Source organism: Orbicella franksi, chromosome 12 (assembly GCF_964199315.1).
Source record: "Orbicella franksi chromosome 12, jaOrbFran1.1, whole genome shotgun sequence".
In the NCBI taxonomy this organism is placed as follows: domain Eukaryota; kingdom Metazoa; phylum Cnidaria; class Anthozoa; order Scleractinia; family Merulinidae; genus Orbicella; species Orbicella franksi.
In genome coordinates, this window is record NC_138156.1 from 21144234 (window position 1) to 21163745 (window position 19512).

General features: G+C 36.6%; 2 protein-coding genes across 5 annotated transcripts; one reads left to right on the plus strand and one right to left on the minus strand.

The window, feature by feature from the left end:
• Window positions 1-84: 84 nt before the first annotated feature.
• Window positions 85-1512, minus strand: LOC145464504 (uncharacterized). The gene has a single exon (XM_081448417.1). It carries the CDS (start codon window positions 1150-1152, stop codon window positions 247-249), a length of 906 nt encoding a protein of 301 aa, XP_081304543.1. The 5' UTR covers window positions 1153-1512; the 3' UTR covers window positions 85-246.
• Window positions 1513-10058: 8546 nt separating this feature from the next.
• LOC145462629 (putative E3 ubiquitin-protein ligase RNF144A-B) lies at window positions 10059-19470 on the plus strand. 4 transcript variants are annotated; one of them, XM_081446204.1, is made up of 9 exons: window positions 10059-10153; window positions 14318-14562; window positions 15530-15634; window positions 15803-15863; window positions 16305-16405; window positions 16553-16653; window positions 16787-16934; window positions 17135-17224; window positions 18051-19470. In XM_081446204.1, the coding sequence occupies exons 2-9, from the start codon at window positions 14365-14367 to the stop codon at window positions 18165-18167; spliced, it is 921 nt and encodes a 306-aa protein (XP_081302330.1). In that variant the 5' UTR covers window positions 10059-10153; window positions 14318-14364; the 3' UTR covers window positions 18168-19470. The 4 variants fall into 4 exon arrangements, with proteins under 4 accessions (XP_081302330.1, XP_081302329.1, XP_081302331.1 ...); XM_081446203.1 differs by lacking the exon at window positions 10059-10153 and adding an exon at window positions 10173-11298; XM_081446205.1 differs by lacking the exon at window positions 10059-10153 and adding an exon at window positions 11305-11781.
• The last annotated feature ends 42 nt before the right edge of the window (window positions 19471-19512 follow it).

A 19512-nucleotide genomic window follows, 5' to 3' on the forward strand; every position in this document is an offset into this window, starting at 1 on the left:
CACTTTAATAAATTATGAAAACATTACTCTAAAATTTGGGGAAAACTTGAAAATGCTATAATATGGCTACTGTTTAGACAGATAATCTTGTTCCAGACTTCTAAATATTTTAAATTACTACTAACTATGCCATGCAACAATGCCAACAAAAAATGTGAAGATCTCTATCCGTAATATATTAAGCATTTTACATTTAGAATATGAACATTCAAAGTGATTCACTGACAGTAATTTTTTTTTTTTTTTTCAACTTTTTTGTGAATGTGTCTTTATCCTTATTTTTACTTTTCTTTGTTCCTTGTCTGGACTTTGGTCCAAGAGATATGATTGCACAGTTTGTGATGTACTGAACCGCATGTCAACATCTGAGTGGAAAAACGCAGGAAAACCTATAACCACTGCAAGAGTTACGACATCGAAATACAGTTTGACTGTGTTGAAAGTAACACTGTATAACGATCCACCAAGAAAATAGAATGGCATGAACGTAACAGCGAGTGTTAGGGCACAAGTTGCAGTCAGGCGGTATGTTATGGATAAGCATTTGAAAAAGATCTTTAAAATGTGTTTTGCCCTTGAGCCAGTGAATGAGGGATTGCTAAAAAACAAAATCGCAGAGCACGCCACGTAGATAATAAAGACACATTTAACCTCGATCAACCCGCAGAGCACTGAAAACGAATGTGAAGGACAGTTTGCTCCGCTCATGGTGCCATGTTTCAGAAGAGGTACGATTTTTGTGTAAATTACTGCAGATAGTCCGCTCATAATCGAGATTGCAGAAACGAGGAGAAAGGCCATCTTGCGTTTTCTTTCCTTTTTAAGTTCATCTTTTCCCTGATTTGTCACAAAAATACCAGCTGCGTTTGCAACGCACGTTAAAGACGAAATTTCCTGAATCGCCGTGATCAATCGGCAAATGATGGGGTCCACTTTCCACAAAAAATCTCCTGGGTTTATCAGATATCCCAAAAATGGCCAAGGAATCAACAACAAAAGGTGAATAGTCAGATTCCAGGTGTTTGTAGTCAACTGAAATCCAGCGAGGGCTTCCAAGGCATGTAAGTTACTCCACTTGTACTTCATGTGAGCCCAGAAAGACCAGTTCATCCAAAGACCAAGCAATACGGACGAAATGACTAACAGCTCCATCGTGCAAAATTCTATAGCGTTATAAATTAGCCTTCTTTCATTCCTATAACCTCGTCTTAATATAACTTAGACAGTGTCCGCTAGCTTTAAACCGCAAGAGACACTTTTTGTGCTGAAAGTGAGTATGACAACGACGACTAGCTTGTCCGCCATCTTTATGTGAGTTGTCGATTTACGGGCAGCGGTAATACGCTTGGTGAGCGCGATTCTTTGAGTGGACTGCAGTGAAGTGTGCAGTTAGTCGTCGCTCTGTTCAGTGTTCACTTTACCTTGCGCAAAAGCGTTAAAAAATAAAATTGCAGGTGAAGCGTCCATTTTTCATAGCAGAAACGAACACAAACGATGCCAAAACATTAAACTTAAACTTTGTGTCTCCACCTCACCCACTCCGCTCTCCATGCCGCAAATAATTCTGTACATTCATTTATTATTATTATTATTATTATTATTATTATTATTATTATTATTATTATAATTTACAAACAGTTTACAACATGTAATAAATATCTACTTAACAATATTTTTTTTTGTTAACCTAATTACTTCACAACTTCACATAAATCTATGGGTTAGTAAACGTAAAAAAAAAGAGAAGACAAGAAAAGTAAAGCAAAAAAGACGAAATATAAAAAAAGTTACAAAAGAAATCTATATATAGCCTTGACCTTTGTAATGTTGTTTTTATGAATAGCAATTTCCCGTTGTATATTGATTTTTTTTCTCTTAGAAGCGTGAGAAAACTGTCAAAACAAAGCTTTTTTTTTCTTGTAAGCACTATATATGAAATACTTTGCTATAAGAAGTGAGTAATTCAAGGAGTATAGATGTTCTCTATTGTCGAAAATTCCGTACAGAATAATGCTCTCTGTTAATGTGACATTTTCTTTAGTTTTGCTAGTCCACCATGTTTGGAATAAGTCCCAGAAGGATAAAGTTAATTGACAGCGCAAAAACATACGATCTAAGGAATGCCTGTCAGCAAGACATTGTGGGCATATATCATCTCACATATCTTGGCTTTAAAGAGACTAACTTTTGTTGGAAGAATATTATGAATAATCTTACAATGAAAAATTGTTGTTGTTATGTCACTTTTTATCTGGAAAGGTAGTTCGTAGTAAAACCATGTCTAATAATTTTGCTCTCAGCGGTTGGGGATAAGAAAGCTTTTTTAGCATATAGAGTAAACGCTTTTGGTGGAAATTTTTGTTGTGTTCTTTTCATTTTCCGCTACGTACGAAGGAGTCCTTTTTATTGCCAGCTTCCAAGGGGCCGGCACAGAATTAATTAAGCCGAAATAAAGAGTGAAGCGGGTTTCGAGATGAAATTTTTCAGAGAAAAGATTGAAAGGAAGGAAGTTACCGTTATTGTCGAGGAGATCTTCAACCCGTAGAATGTTTTTTTCTAGCCAGCTTTCATAAAAGGGTGCTTTACCATCTATTATTATGTTGTGATTATTCCAAATTATTTCGTTGCGGGGGGAAGTATCCTTTTGAAGAGCAGACCTCGTGTTTTGCCAATATTATAAGATGTCGCAAGAACTTGACGTCGGAGTTGCATTGTGAAAGAAATGATATTCCTCCAAGATTTTCAAGCGCGGCTTCAGGGATGATTTTCCACGATGCGTCAGACCTGGATTGTAGATATTCATTAGCTGCATTGGTTTATCAGACACAAAATATCTGAAATCTCATGTCAGACACAAAGGTCCGCTTGATCCGGAGTCGAGCGCACTTACTCACAACTTTCTACTGATAACATGCATCCGTTAGGTCATCGGTGCTAGAGTACGCTTCTCCAGTTTTCCACAATTCCTGCTTCCGAACTGCCTGTGAGACGAACTAGTGGGGGCTTACAGAGGCTTCACGCCGGCAAGGAGAATTATCTTCCACATTTATTACAGGCACTTTTTGTTCGGAGACAGTCCCTAGCAGTCAAAATGTTTCTAGACATCGGTAATAATCCTGATCACAAATTACGCTGCAGATTTTTACCAAAGCCAAATAGAGGAAGAGGTGGAGTGGAGGTTCGGTGGCCCTGTGGTTAGTGGGCTCGTCTCCGGATCGAGCGGTCTGGGTTTGAGCCCTGGCCGGGGACATTTTGCTGTGTTCTTGGGCATGCAAGAGACTTTACTCTCCCAGTGCCTTTCTCCACCCAGGTGTATAAATGTGCACCGGCGAATTTAATTCTGGGGGGTAACCTTGCGATGGACTAGCATCCCATCCAGGGGGAAGTAGGAATACTCCTGGTCGCTTCATGGTACAGAAACTGGGATAAGCTCCGGCCTAACGGGCCACTTGGCTCGTTTGCAGACTTAACCTTTTTACAGACAAACGTAGTTAAAACTGATCTGTGAAATAATCCACGATATCACATTCCTATTTGCAAAGCAAACAGACTGAAGAGTAGCTTTTTCTACAGCAATTGCGTATAGACGATTTTATTTGGGGTTTTTCATGGGTCACATTTTAGCATAGTTTTATTATTTGAATTTATTTGTAAAGTTTTATCTAATTCAGCTCGAGAGATGTGAGTTTAAAGTTTCAATAAACTATCTGTCCGTTTATCCTGTCCATGAGATTACATTCCTTCAAGATTACATTAAAGAGACGATTTAAAACTACCTGAAGGACTTTCCACAAATTGCTTGAGATTTCCCAAAAAGTTGTCCGCAATTTCTCAAACAGTTGCTCAAACGTTTCTCAAAAAAAGTCAAAGGTTGCTTTTTGTAACGAAAGTTGCTCAAAAGTTCCTCTCTTCCTTTATTTGGCCTGATTCAAAAATAGGCAAATTGTACAACAAAAGTAAGATTTCGGAGCATTTTTGTGCAGTTCTGGGCCGTAACCAGCGTTGCTAAATAACTCTATCCTCAGTTAAAACCAAAAAATGTATATGAGTGAAGACTTCGCATCAGTATTAATCTTTTAAAAAACTCTAGAATGAGCTAGCTAATAAAATTGTTGTCGCTGTTGTCGAGAATTCTAACCATTTTCATGCAATTTAACTGCAATAAGAGTTGCAAAAAACATATAAACTTGTGCCATTTTGAATTTTCTTTAAAAATCCACTGACCTAGCAGCCCGGCTGCATGAATCCTGCACCCATGATCTGCTCCAGGGGGAGGGAGATATGGCTCCTTGTTCACAAGAAATTCATAAATTGTCTACTAAAACATCGTGAAATATGGAAGCAAGGCCAAATAAAGTACTAGAGCTGCTCCGATTTCTCAGAATTGGTTGAAAACTAGAAATTGCTCAGAATGCAAAAAGTTGCTCGAAACGAAAAACGCTGCAGGAAATACGAGAAGATGCCAAAAAGTTGCCGAGCATAGATTACTACATGCATGTGAGTGACCTAACTTTTGCCTGTTTTCTCGGAGGAAACAATCCGAGAGATTCCGGGGACACGATCACAGCTCGAGCTCTCCCGTGTCAATCAGTCTTATTTTATAGTAGAGCGGTAATAGAGAGAACTGTTGCGAAATGAGATACACTATTATAAGAAAATCGAGGCTGAAATTTGCGGAATTATATATTTTACGAATATTTTAAGAATAAACCCGAGGCTGAAATTTTGAAAAGAACATAATTTTGTGTTGGAAATTTGTAAATACAATACAATTATATATTTTTTTAACTAAACCGTATAAAATTCTTCTTTTCTTTAAACGGCAGAACTAGCCAAGAAACAGGAAAAACAGCACTAGCCGTATGTTCGATGATAATAACATTTCTGCAGAACGTTATGTGCATCAAAATTACATTAACACCATCCAGACACCAAATACATTCGAAAACAGAAATGTCATACCCTATAATCTAAGAATATTCTCAAGAATATTTTCAGCTAAAATCGGCAGCAAAAATAAGAATATTCAGCCTCGGCCGGGAAAACAATATTCTTATTTAAAAAGAAGAGTGTATGACGCTCTTATTTGTGTTCGTTGCAAAGGGCTGTTGTCAATAGGCGAGGAGTTCTACTAGTCGCTATATGGATAAAGAACTGAAGAAACGCTTGTTAGGCAGGTTGGTCCACACTGGACTACTGACATTTCAACTACAGTACAAAATGGCATGTCAGAGTTAAAAGTTCCCTCTGATGAGCTAGGCAAAGCGACTAGCGGGTGATTCGTTATGCTTTTGTTTGTCTTGTTTCAGCTGTCTGGTATATGCATAATTTATTACACCGTCCGTGTGTGTCGTCCACTTGATCAGAAAGACTGCCATTGTCTAGAAATCTGTGAAGCCATTGTTCGGGCTATTTAACATGTACATAAAATCTAAGACAACACCAACGATTGGTCCGCCAAAAGTTATTTGTTGTACAAGCTCACAGGTCAACAACCAACCGATCCGTGAATTCGCAGCCGATGTCTTCTCTTGAACTCTCCACGTTCAAAAATATTTCTCGTCAGTTTGAAATAGGGCAAAGGGATCGACAGCCAATTATGGGGGAGTGGTCATTTTCTGGTCATTTTGGTGAGTAATTTGATACTTTTACCCCACACTACCATGTTGCATAACAAAAAACATGGTTATGGAGTTCTGAAAGCTGTATAGAAGCAAACGTTTCGGGAATAATTTCTTCGGTTTTATACAGGTTTCAACGCTCCTTAAACAACTGCTGATGAATTGATTATATATTTTTCTATGCGCGTGCCGCGCATGTAAAGGTTATTTCTGATTCCACTAACTTAACGTTCTTGGTCGTTCTTCCAGTCACGTAAATTCGATGTCCTTCTTAATTTCAAGAAGAAACGATAGATTACTTCTGAACACAGTACGGCGTCACGATGGCAGATGCTCAGTAAAATTTTAATATGCCCAATATTTTAGTCTTGTTCGCATCAATTATTTCTGAAATTGAACGAAATAAGTTTTTTTTGCCACGTAACTTCTAACCAGTCCGTAATATATTATAGTAAAGTACTGTTATGTCAGTTTTCAGAACCCTCTGAAAGCAAGTGGTATTTTACCAGCTGATTTTCTTATCTGAGTTTTGGCGAGTATCACGACATTTCAGTATCTATGTTTTATTTAACCTCATTCAAATCAGGACCGGAGTTTTTGCTCACAAAACACATGGAGACTCAAATTATTCCCTTTCTTAGATTCTGGTTATTGTGCCTGCCCTCCTTGACAGAGTCCCAGACATTTAAAATGTCCTACGTAATGATGGGATTACGTTCGAGCAATTACTTTACCCAAGTATTGCCTGTGTGTATGGCAAGTTGAAAAAATAAATTTTTTTCTTCGTTACTCAGCTCAAACAAGCCCGTGAGCAAGTGTATCACCAAGCAGATTGAAAGTATCGGGATTAATTTACTCATTTAGTTGAAATGCTGTAGCAAAAGGCGTTTAGAACAATTTTTTGGAAGCACGGGAGACCTTTTTTACTTGCCTCGAATTATGTAGGGATTACTGCAATAGGTATGGGTAAATCTTTACATCAACAAAAGCTGTTTTAAGAGTTTTAAAATTATTAGGGAGTCTTTTTTTATTCTAGCTAGCTATTAACACTTCACTAACGGAGAAAATAACTCTAAATCCTTAGGCATAAAGAACGGATTAAATCACTTGGATCGAATGACGCAATCGGGCTTAATATATGAACGCCCTTTAGTTTGCATGGCGGAAAAATTTTCATAGGTATTGTCAGTTCCATAGCTCGAGTTGTTTTTCATCTTCACAAGACGTTTTCATTAATTATTTTGTTCTGATTAAACCAGTGGCTACGTAAACCCTTTTTGGCTTGTGTAGACGACTGATGGCTTTATGGGCCCAAAGCAGTCTGAAAAGCTAAAGTTGCGCGCGGCGCTAACATACACGCACCTCGCGAGGCCAAGGTGACATGCACAAAACGTTCCCACAATCCGCAACCTCATTTTGAATTATTCAGTTGCGCATTGTTTGCTAGTGAAAGGACCTGAAAGTAATAAAATTATCGCAATTTGTAAGGAGCCGAGAATAAATGAGACCCAATGAATATTTCAAGTTCGGTATATCGGCAGAAAAATGTTAAAGAGTTTTACATTTCAACAGACGTGGTTTACATTTAGCTTGCGACCTTCAGCAACTGCTGACCTCCGGACAATTTGCTAGACAGAAGCGTTCTTCTTTTCTTTAAACAATAAAAAGTTCATCCACACTACAATCATGCAATTTTCCTTGGGATGATCAGGAATACTTGTACCCGATATTCGTCGATTTGCTTAATTGATTTTCTATGGGGTTTAAAAAAAGACAAATGAAATCTTCATTACCCTGTAGTTGACGGTTTCCTATATTCTCATTACCTGGCTGCTGGACAAAAAGATTTGAACTGATAAAGAGAAAATAAAGGTTGATAGCTCTGGGAAATTGTCTGTTCAAGTTGTCTCGCCAGTTGCCGTAAACACCTTAATAACAGTAAAACAAGAAGAAGAAGAAAAAAGAAAAACCATACAACCACTCCGAAACGTGAAAATGTTTCTGCCGTTCAGTTGAGAATATCCAATCAGACAGCAGTGAAGCGTTGACGTACGGACGTGATGTGAATTTTAACGGTCTTGTAAATAAAGGGTGTTAAGCTCATGATACGCTATTTGATTAAACTTAAAGGATTTCTTTAATACCTACATATGGATCGAGTGTTTTCAAAGCTGCTGGAATAATAAAAGCCACGCAATATTCAGGCAGCCTCGTTCTCGGGTATTTTTCTACCTCGTCTTCATGCACCAGACTTCGTTGATGTTTTTAAACATGTGATGTTCTTTCTGGCCTGTGTACTGCCGCTAGCTCGTCTTAAGAAAAATCGCATCGGAGAGAGGCTTCCCTGCGTTTTCTTCGATAATCATGAACTTTGTCTGCATAAATTATCCAGGCATTAAAACTATTTCAGTAACACAACATTTGACATCACACGTGAAAACAACAAAGGAACTTACTCTTTACATGTGATCTTTGCATGAGCCCGTTAGGGTAGTTAATGACCAGGCATGCATGTAAGTGACCTCTGCCAAGTTCGCACGCATAATAATTTTGTCGCCATAAAACTCTGATTGCTTCCGTTTATCTGGCTTTTGCAAACTTCCAACTTCTAAATTTAAATTTAATTCACAAAGTCTTACAAATCTTCATTGTGATCAGTACGCCCAACTCTTGAGATATTTGCCAGTGTGACCGATAAAACCCAAAGCACTTAGTTCAAGAATTTACAAACGTTACACTTAACCAATCAGGCCTTTTTCCACACATTCCGGAAAAAAAATCACGTGGCCTGAAACATGATGTCAACCTACGGTAAAAAACAAACGTCCTTTTTGTGAGAAGAACGGGCGGCTGTACGCACAGAGGCTAACAACTAGAAATAAATATATCAGGCTCACGTGGTCGGAGCGAATCGTCTCGGTTACGTCACTGAAATGAGTTGACTGTGATGGCCTGGAAGAGAGCCGCACAGGAACTTGATCAATGCAAGAAGAGTAAATTGACGACTCGTTGAGTGAATTGAAACGGGCTAACAAAATTCAAATACCACCTAAGGACCTCTCCTGTTCTAGAGCACACAGGATCAATTAAGACGTAAGTTTAGTAGTTTTTGTATAACTTTACTACTAAAGAAATATTACGGTTTTTTTTTATTGAACGTGCCTGGAAAAAAAAAAGACCCGAAAACAAAGGAAAGGGGATAATTTCTTTAATAAAACTGCTCAAAAAGAAAAATAAAAATATTATAAGTAAAAGACTACTGGAAGACTGACACAGCATAGTATATTTTAAAAAATATTTCGTCTGGCCAGACCAGCCTTCTTCAGGTTTAGAAGTTACTAAATTTTGAAAATGAAATTACAATATTATCAGTAATGGTGGATGTTGTAACACATATTTCGAAACTAAAAGGAGTGGCGGAATGAAAACAAAATAAAGTAAGGATAAAAACAACAACAACAACAACAAAAACCAAATAATCTAGTACAGCAAGTATTTCTTACAGATAACAGCAATGGGTAACGAGAAGCAGGTAATTTTTCTTTAAAGAGAATATATAATACAAGTGAATATATGAAAGAACATATGAAAGAACGTATATTTTAATGTTCCATTCCACTCAATGTTTCATTAATTGCCGTGTATAAACTGTAAACTTTAGCTATTGTGGCGCCTTTATTTGGAACAGTCTTCCTTGCGATTTAAGAGAAGCAGAGTCCCTGAGGTTATTCAAACGCCCACTCAAAGAAGATGAATAAAGCACGGTATTCGTAGAAAGGAACTTTTTTATTTAATTGTTTTTATTTTTTATCATATTAGACATTAGGCATTAAATGTATTAGCTGACGAATACTTTACCGTGTTTAGATAAAGATTATGTATGTATGTGTTATCATTACCATTCTTGCTACACGTAGTGCTATTCAGGTCGGGGAAAAGGCCATGTGAATGAGGTTGTTCAGTAAATTAGGTTTCAGCTTATCAGAAGTTAACGTTGGCAAATACGGTTTTGAAAGGTTTGTTTTAGCTTTGGCATCAGGGTTAGACCAATATATAGGTTTAAGGTTAGTTTTTAGTATTTGGTCAAAGTTGACGTTAGGCTACAGTCTCTGCAGTCCTCATTTTACACTGGTGGCAACACGATATATTCTTTGAAAAAATTACCTGCCACCCGTAACCTGTTTCCCTTTAAAAACCCTTTTAATACCCGTACACGTATGTCACTAACGTCATAATTTTTGATTGACAACTAATTGGTTCGTGACTAAAATGTTTGTAATAGAACCCGCGCAAATGTCACGCATTAGTAACGTCATTTACAATTGACAAAGAGAAACATTATCTTATAACTGTCAATAACAGAGTTACTGTAAAAAGATTAATTACATTTATGCACGTAGTGCCGTGCTAAACATCTCGTGATAGACACGCACTTTTTAAACCATCCGTGGCCAGTTTTCGTCGATTTAAAATACTGTCACACCGAACCCAAAGAAGGCTTATCTGAAGGAAGTGAACATCGACTATCTCAGGTATTTGACTAGCCGAGTGGGTTAAATCGTGATATCTTCTACCCCTGTTCCTTGAAACCCCGGGCTTCCAACAGAATTCGAATATTTTGGCGGCTGGGGAACAACAAAAGTCAATGAAAAGGAAAATAGTCTAGTAAAAGCAGGAAATTGCCAAAAAAAAAAAAAAAAAAAAAAAAACTATTGCTATTACAGACAAACTTGTATTTCAAAAATTGGGACGATTGTTCAAAATGTAACAAACAACAGCAACAAAAAAATACTTTTATAACTGCAGTGTGAAATTTCATTTTATGAAAAGAACCGAGTTTTGTTTCGCTTAGGCCCAGTTCAGACGCCAAACTTTTCATGAGCCGAACCTAATACGTTGAATTAAGTACATGAAATGTTCGGCGTCTGAATCGGCTATTTGAATTTGGAACGGCTCAGCCGTTCTTCCCGCCTAGCTCAGGCGGGAATTTCGGCTTTGGAACGGCTTTGATTCAGACGTCGAACTTTTCATGTGCCGAACCTAATGCATACACCTTGCCTGAAAACCGCTGATGTTTCGATGTGTTTTGGCTCAAACTAAATTAAGTTCGGTGAATTAAGTTCGACGTCTGAATCAACAGGCGTACTTTTGATAATTTGGGTCGGTCCAAATTCGAATTAAGTTCGGCTCATGAAAAGTTCGGCGTCTGAACTGGGCCTTAGGAAGCATTGAAGAGGTGTTTTTGCGACCCAAAATTTTGTAAAATTATTTAACCTCGTGATACGGGTCAGGGTGTGAATACATGCGCGCTAGGCAGGAAATATTTTTATCGGGGTGCCTGACAATTTTGAACTTGGCAATTATATCATTGATTATGTTTTAAAGCAACTAGATTGCTTATTACTGCATGAGACATGTAAAATAAGACTTATTTTTTCGCCTTATACGCGACTTAATCGGTTCAAAAAAGCCAGGAAAACATTGCGTCCTAGATTATCCTTCCCGACCCTTGTAAAGACAGATTTCGCACCCACCCTACCCACCACAGTATCATTTACTTTATCACGTCATGGTGAAAATGTCCTCGTTCTTCGTCGCCTACGTACAAACTTCTGCGTTTCTTTCTTCGCCTTCAATGAAAATTTGGAGTTAAATGGCTTCTTCGTTGTCGTTTGAGGTAATGAATGTACTACTTTACTCAGCTAAACAGCCGTTTGTTTCATTTCTAGTTATCTAAAACCAATACATCCGGTCATTATGACACGTAAAATTTTATTTTTCTCGCTACCCGTCGCGTCGCGTGAATCTTGAGTGATCTGTTTTTGCGTATTTTTCTTGGCCTGAGGAATTTACTCAACAAAACCAACCAAACCTTGGATGGAATCTCCGATGCAACAGAAAGAATTTTAAGCCATTAGTTTACAGATGTAAATTTCGCCGGCACTTCTTCGCGTGAGGGTTTTTCAAAGCGCTTTCGTTTTGTCATGCAAATTCTGTGAGTGTGAAATTGGCAGTGTTTTAGAACGGTGAAGCAAAACACGCAATCGTTTGAACCGTTTTCAGCTCGCATTAACAATATTACCGAGTCCGTACATTTTGAATCAATAGTCACTGGTAAACACTTGCACAAAAGCGAATTGAAAGTTGTTCAACAATTCAGGTGAGTTGAAAGTTTAACTCGATTTATTTTTAGCTCTTTCGATGTTTTATAATCCGCAACAGAACCGTAATTGATTGAGCAGAGTTTGAAATGTTCGAACTATTGTTTGCTACGTCTTAAATGTCTGCCGAATCATATGTGTATTTTATAATTCACCTTAATGACATTTTCCAACTGAACTTGGAAGGCCTTAATTGAATATTTGTTGACAGAAGGTAAATTATCAATAATGATTTTATAAGTTTGTTATATGTGTTAATAACGTGGAATATGAATATATTTTAAAATTGCTGTAATCAAGTTTTCCTTAGGCTAATATAAAGTCATTGTGTATTACTTCAGAAAATAATCGTTTTTGATAACATGAGTTTAACTCCTAAATTGATTTAATTTCCCCTGATTATGTTACATTATTGCATCCACCCTGTCTGCAAAACGTGTTTTGTAATTTCATATTGATATGATACAAAAAAAAAATTCTTTTAACTTTTTGTAACACAGCATTGAGTTATTATTGCATATTTTTTCCTGATACTTTAACATACGAAATCCCATCTAAGTTTTGAAGTCTAACTCTCTCAAGTTGTGAAATACATTAGCCTCTCTGATGAATTTAAGTTTTTTTGCCAGAGGGCAAATTCTCAGACATTAATAGCACATACTAGAAAACCACAATGCAAAGAGAGAAAGAGAAAATAATTAGAAACTACCCAGGGAAAGCAAAATTGCCCTCTTGATCACTGCAACCTGTTATTACTCTGCAAAGAGTTGCCAGGATGTTTAAAACTTGAAGAAGCTGCTAGACCTATACCTGTATCTATTTATGAGTATCAAAAATTCTTGTTAACAGAAGAAATTCAAAGCAGGTTGAGCTTTCTAAGAATCTTATTTAAAATGTAAATATTTATAGCAACAGTCCTATTAGTGGTCTACTATTGCAGGGATGCATCTGAATGTGAAATATATGTACAGGATGACAAAGCATGACATAGGATTTTGTCTGAATAGAACATTTTGAACTTGACAGCCTGTTAAGTGAACTGTGGTGCTCAAATTGAGTTGTTTGTCACCAAAGTTTGAATGCCGGAAACCATGCTTGACCATGGATAACATAAATATTGATGGTGCAAACAAAGGATTGAATGCTTTGCAAGCATGTCTACCAACCAGAGTGAGGTTCTGTAAATTGATTTTTGGTTGACAGTTATGGGTGAGAAATTCCCATATCAGGCTGACTTTTTCAGGGCCATAGCGAGAAAAAACTTACAACTAAGACAATGTCTGTGGAAAAATTATGACTGAAGCAATGTCGTCCATGGTTAATTCTCATCCTATTGTTAATTAAGGGTGTTTATAGCGACTGAAAATAACAAAAACAAACAAAAGGACTGATGCAAGTGCCTCGGTTTGCCTAAAGATGTAAATTTCTGATACCAAATTACCAGTAGATTGTTTTTTTTTTTAATCACATAGTTGAATTCAGATGCACACACCTGGATATAGCCAAAGGCTCTGAGAGGGTTAACGTCATTCTGGGTCTAAATAGATTGGCGTTCATGAGACTAAATGGTGAGAAAACAATGTTTTCTGGTAGTTTTCACTCTTTCAGGATAGTGAAACTGCCCTCTGCATGTTGAAAAAGTCATCATGGTAAATTCTTGTACCCTGAAGGCAATAAACAAAATTTGGGCAACCTGTGTGAACACTCTAATCGAAAGCAGTCATTATTTAAATGTAACACATGAAATTCAGCTCTTTTCACACACCATTAAGTTTGAGACTGGTTGCGGTTTAAAATTTATTGCATGAATAGCTAAAAAATATATAATATTTATTATCTGGTTGGTCATGCGATGCAGAATATATTAAGTAAATAGCTCACTGCAAACCGCAAGCTCACTTTGTCAGAAACTTTTCTATTTAATAGCTTTGTGAGTCTTTAAGCTAAGTATCTGCCAAATCTACTCAGAAAAGTAGTGATAGTTTAAGTATATTTGGCACAATCTTCGGTGGGGGGAGGGGGGAAGATTATTATTAATAGTAATAAATATTTGGCCCTGCTGAGTCATAGCTTTTACATTTAGCGATTTGTAAATGTAACAACTTTCTTCGATTCAGACATATAACCTTTCTATTTGAGACAATAAATAACTGAAAACAGATTTTGTCTGAGTTGTAAAGTTCTACAAGATGCAGTTGAGCTAGTTGATGTGATCTATGCAAGAAACACATTGTCTAAAAATAAATAAACTGCATCCATGAATAGATTAGTTATGTTCTGTCAGTTACCCTTCGCTTACAGAATATCTTTAGTCATTACAACTTTTTGTGACTCTGTGATGTACATGAGCTATTAATTATGTCTTCATTTATCTGTTGTCAAATCCTGATATTTTAATTTTTTTGCAAGTGTAATGTGCTACTGTTTATAACTGTACTTTGATCTTTACATAGATCACAATCTTTAATTAATTCCACGCTCCCGATCAAGGTCTGGTGCTTACAAGTACTTTATGTAAACTGCTTTGTTTTTCAGAATCACTCAGGATTGCCGTCAGCTACATAAGTTCTCTGATATGTACGATGGTTCCCACTGTTCTAGCAACTTCAGCCCGGCAAGAAGGAACAGCTTTAAAACAGAGGTGTAAGGCTACCTCAGCATCACAGAGGTTTTGCAGGTCTAAAGCCAGCAAAATGTTTTATTGCAAGATTTGCCTTTCAGAGTGTCCAAACAAGAAGGGACAAAAGCTAGACAAGTGTGCTTGTCTGTTTTGTAGCGAGGTACATACTTCATGTATTCATTGTCATCATGTCCGCTCTCCATGAGAACCACTCAAACATTAAGAAGTAACATATTTGGTACTTCTCTGTAATTCAGTCAGAAGCATTAAACTACTAGGTTTTTCAATACCTACTTGGGACAAGCAGGGTTTTATAATAAAAAAACCCCCGCAGACTGCACAATCGTCAGCTATTTGAGAAATAGAAAACATGTACTGTGTTCATATCAAGTTATAGAAACAGGAGTGGAAGTTTGAGAGAACGAGAAATGCTGTAGGAACATGAGTCGTAGGTGAGTGTTTCCGCAGCTTTTTCAAGTTCTCCCAAACTTTCATGAGTGTTTCTATAACACGATAGAAACACGGAGAACACGTTTTCTATTTCTTTTAGAAAACACCATGACAAAAAAAGGGAACAACTTGTTAACATCAAAATGTAAATTCTTTTTGCTCAAGCCATCATTACATCAACAGCTCATGCTTGTTCTGTGTTTCTATTGAGTTATAGAAACACGATTTTTAACTAATCAGCGTGCATATTTTCTTAGGGCTGTTTTCTAAATATTAATCCATACATGTATACACATGTAAATATAGTTAATACAACATGTTTGGAAAATTATTTACCACTCCCATTGCTGAAGACTTGTTACTAGAAACTTTGTCCAACAAAATCAAGCTCAAACCAAGATGACGTCACATTTGTTCAATGAAACATTCATTGACTGAGTTTAATAATAATAATAATAATAATAATAATAATGATAATGATAATGACAATGGTAATGGTAATGATAATGATAATGATAATAATAATGATAGTTTAGCGTTGAATACTAATCAGGTAACATCCACAGAGTCAAATGCTAGAACATGTATGGAAATTGACCTGATGTTTGTCTCTGGAATAAAAAGGGTTTACTTTTAATAATATTATGTTTTTATCTATTCATATCATTTCTTTTCAGTGCCTGGAAAAATATGTGTCGTACTCAATTAACACTGGAAATGTTCTGAAGTTACCCTGTCCAGATCCTTTGTGCACAAAAAATGGTTATATAACAAAGAATGAGGTTAGCTGAGTTTTCTGGATATTTAAAAAAAATATATATTAATAAAAAATTAATGTTAGTATTGATCTTAATAAAATGAAACTATTTTAAATTATAATTATTATAAACTAAAGCTAAAAGGAGATGTACAATTTGTGTTAATTATTATTTTAATCTCAATTATCCTAGATTACTTTGATGGTCAATGATGACACGTTTCGCAAGTATGTGAGGCTACGTAAAAATAAAGGTACTTTGTTACTATTAATTATGACATTCTTGGCTGAACAGAAGACGTGTTATGTGTATGTACAAGCTAGTGGCTCAAATCTAGTTTGTCTGACAGCTGAAATCCAAAATGGTGTACATTGTAAAATAGAAGATGGGCAATGGTGCTAATCAAGTTAATTTTAATTATCAAATCTAATACTTTAATGGGCCTTGCCCTAGTCTCAAAAATCAGTGTAAGAGACGTCAAAACTTAATCCCTGTTTGTGAATTGTCTTTCACAACCATTTAACGGTTTAAGGGGAGGGGGGAGAGAGGCGGGGGGAGGGGGGAGAGAGGCGGGGGGAGGGGGGTTTCACAGTACTGTGACTCTGTCACTACACAAACCTGCTAGTTTAATTGAATGGCATGTAAATTTCATCTGTTACTTTTAATAATTATTAATATGACTGTTCTATTACAGAGGTTGCTGTAGATAAAACCAAAACCTTTTGTCCTATGGCTGGATGCGAGGGAATATGTGATGGGCTGCCTAGTGTAGCGCAGCCTACAGTCTGTCAAGAGGTAAACAAAAACGCATTTACACACAGCTGCATTGTTTAAGATATCATTGACAGTGATAACTGTAAGACTGAACATTTAGTGTGGATAGGACTGAAAGCAAACATTTTTCTTAGTCTCTTAGTTTCATGTAAGTTGTTTCTTCTTCAGTGTGGGTATACTTTCTGCTTTGCCTGTAAAGAAAATTGGCATGCCACCATGACATGTGATGAGTACAAGGAAGTCATTTCTGACTCAGAGTCAGGAGCAAGGTAGGACTACATAAAAATTCCTAGCATATTGCCAAATTAATTAATAGACTATTATAACACATGCCCTATGTAATAAGGTATCTTGTGCCACACCAAAAAGCGTTAACATTTACATTGTTTGTTTTTTTTGCAGATTTGTGGACATTCTGAGAGAGAATGGTGGAGACATCAAGGAGTGTCCACTGTGTCAAGTGCTGATAATGCGAGAAGCTGGATGCGCTCAGATGATGTGTGGTCACTGTAAACACATCTTCTGCTGGCATTGTCGCAAGTCACTGGATGTAAGTAATTGAATGATAATTTAACTTTACAAGGCTGATAGTGTTAATCGTAATTTCCGAGCAATAGCTTCGCCCCATTTCACTGTTGTGTTATCTTGCCCTACTTGAGTGGATTTAATATTATTTGGTCTAAAATGGTCTTGAAACAAAAGTAACCAAGTTAAGAGTACCTGATTTTTTTTTTTTTTTTGGTTTCACAGAGCGACATCATGTTGAGACATTATGATAAAGGTCCTTGCAGAAACAAGCTGGGCCACTCCCGAGCATCACTGTTTCTACATAGAACACAGGTTAGTGTTCAAAAGGTTTCTCAGTAATTTACACTTTTGGTACTTGATATTAACTATGGTTGAAAAAACAGAATATTTGAGTCACAAGACAACCCCAGAAGTGCAATTTCAGCTTGTCTCAGAAATTAACACTTTGTGTTACATTTCCTTAATAACAATTGCTGTAGTAGTAAACTATGACTGAAATCAAGATGGGATCCTGATCAGTCTCAAATTAATAATTCCAGATGACATCAAAATAATGAATATCACTCTTAAAAAAAATCTAGTGCAGGCATTGTAATTATTGTACAAAGCTTTCCTAGCATACAGTACAGGAAATTGTCATGCTTAGTCAAGATAGTGGAATTTTTAACAATTATTCCACGAGCACACATTGGATATGAGATGGTAGATATCCAACTTGGCACTACGCATAATATTTGTCCCATACATGTATCCAATAAGGGCGAGTGGAATAACTGTTTAATTAAAAACGCCCCCAAAATATAGAAAACTAGACTAAAAAAATTATGCATACGCCTACCATATTTGTAGAGCATGTTTTAATGGCTCATAACCCATGATGGCTAAACCAGTGAAAACTCTCGAATTGCATTATCCAATGATCCAGATTTTAATATACTATACAAGTTCAGTTTGGCAAAAACCTGTATTGTATGTGGCTGTATCACTGTTTTGGTTGTATGCAAAGATGCAAGTTTAAGCAACCACTTAAGACAAAACAGATCGCTCTTGGGGAAACCACAAGCAATGCTTACCAAGACCACAGGATACCCAGTCACAGACGCCTTTCATTTTCTGTTCTTGCCTTTTTTTTTTTTAGGTTGTTGCTGGATTTGCTTTCTTTGGATTAATGGTCTTAGTGGCATCTCCATTTCTACTATTAGTCTCACCTTGTTTGTTGCTTTCAAAGTGTCTTTTCCGCAAAGAAGACATGTAGGACAAATTTTGGCCACAGAAATGAACTTGGTTACCAAGAAATTTACTGTTTTCTCTAACAAACTAACTAGGTTTGGTTTCATTAGAGGTCTTTTCAAAGAGAAGAGGCCAGTTAAAAATATTCCACTAATATTAATGTTGCATGTTTTCAGCAGTTATTCTGTATAACAGAAAAATTTAGATTGTTTTAAGCTTTTAAAGACTTTTAAAGATTTCAAGCAGTGAAACATACAACAGATACTTGTATTAAATGATAATGAATGCGGAAACAAGATTTCTGCAAAAGTCATAAATTATAATAATTATGCTGTTCAGTTCCAGTTAGTTTCAGTTTTTTTTTAAACTGGATATTGCTTCCTCTATAAGGAAATCAATCATTGTAATAATCCATTAAGTTTAGCTGTAAATAAAAGTTCTTTACCATTAGATTGTCATAAGTTATTGTGTGATTTTCAAGTTTGCTTAGGGGAAATCCAAGGTAGGCTTGATTACCAGCCCCTGTTTTGGGAAATGCGCCCAGGCTCAGGCACGCAGACCCGAGAGAGGGGCGGAAATTGAGCCTACATCCAAGGCTGTGGTCTAAGAAAAATTTCGAGGAGTACAAAGTTTTCTAACCATGAAATCAGGGTGCCCAGCACTTGGCTCATGTGAGAAAAGTAAGTTGTTCCAGTTGCCCAAAGTCAAAAGTTTGTTGCCTGTGGCACTTAGTCACTTCTAGAGCACAGCCCTGGGCATCAGGTCTTCATGTACTAAATGCCCTCTCAAAGGTGCCACACACTCTGAAATATGCCAGTTTGTTAATCTCTTACTCCCAAGAGGGGTTGCAATTCCTGCAGACAGTTTTCATAGGTTATGGCAAAATATCAAATCTATACAAATTCCTAGAACTCCATACAAACTCTCATAGAATGTTTTCATTAGTCATCTGTGACAAATTTCACTTAAAAAGTAAAATCGTCTTTCAGCTTTGATGAAGTGTCAGAAAATTGTCAGATAAACCTTACTCAATTGTGGAAAACTACTCAGTGGAATCCAGATTTTTGGAACTTCCAAGGGAAACGAGAATTAGTTTGAAAATACAAGTAGTCTGAGAAATCAGGGGTGAAATAATATTATTGGTGTTGGTCTTAGTAGCGGGAGATGACTTTTGGTTCAAAAAATTGGGAGTTTCCAAAAAATCAGGATTCCGTAGTTGAAAGGCTTCTATGTATTTTTTTTCTATAGATTCCCAAATTTTAGCTTGAATGCCAGGTTTAATATTTAAACATTGAAGAGCTGGATTTCAAAACACCTTGCAAGGAGGCACAAAATTAAAAAGTTTACTAAACTGTAAAACCTGATAAATG

Coding starts and splice junctions, on each gene's coding strand:
- LOC145464504 (XM_081448417.1), bottom strand. CDS start 1,152: ATGGAGCTGTTAGTCATTTCGTCCGTATTGCTTGGTCTTTGGATGAAC.
- LOC145462629 (XM_081446202.1), top strand. Junction 15,635..15,802: donor GTTATATAACAAAGAATGAG/GTTAGCTGAGTT, acceptor CAATTATCCTAG/ATTACTTTGATGGTCAATGA. Junction 16,406..16,552: donor AGCCTACAGTCTGTCAAGAG/GTAAACAAAAAC, acceptor TTTCTTCTTCAG/TGTGGGTATACTTTCTGCTT.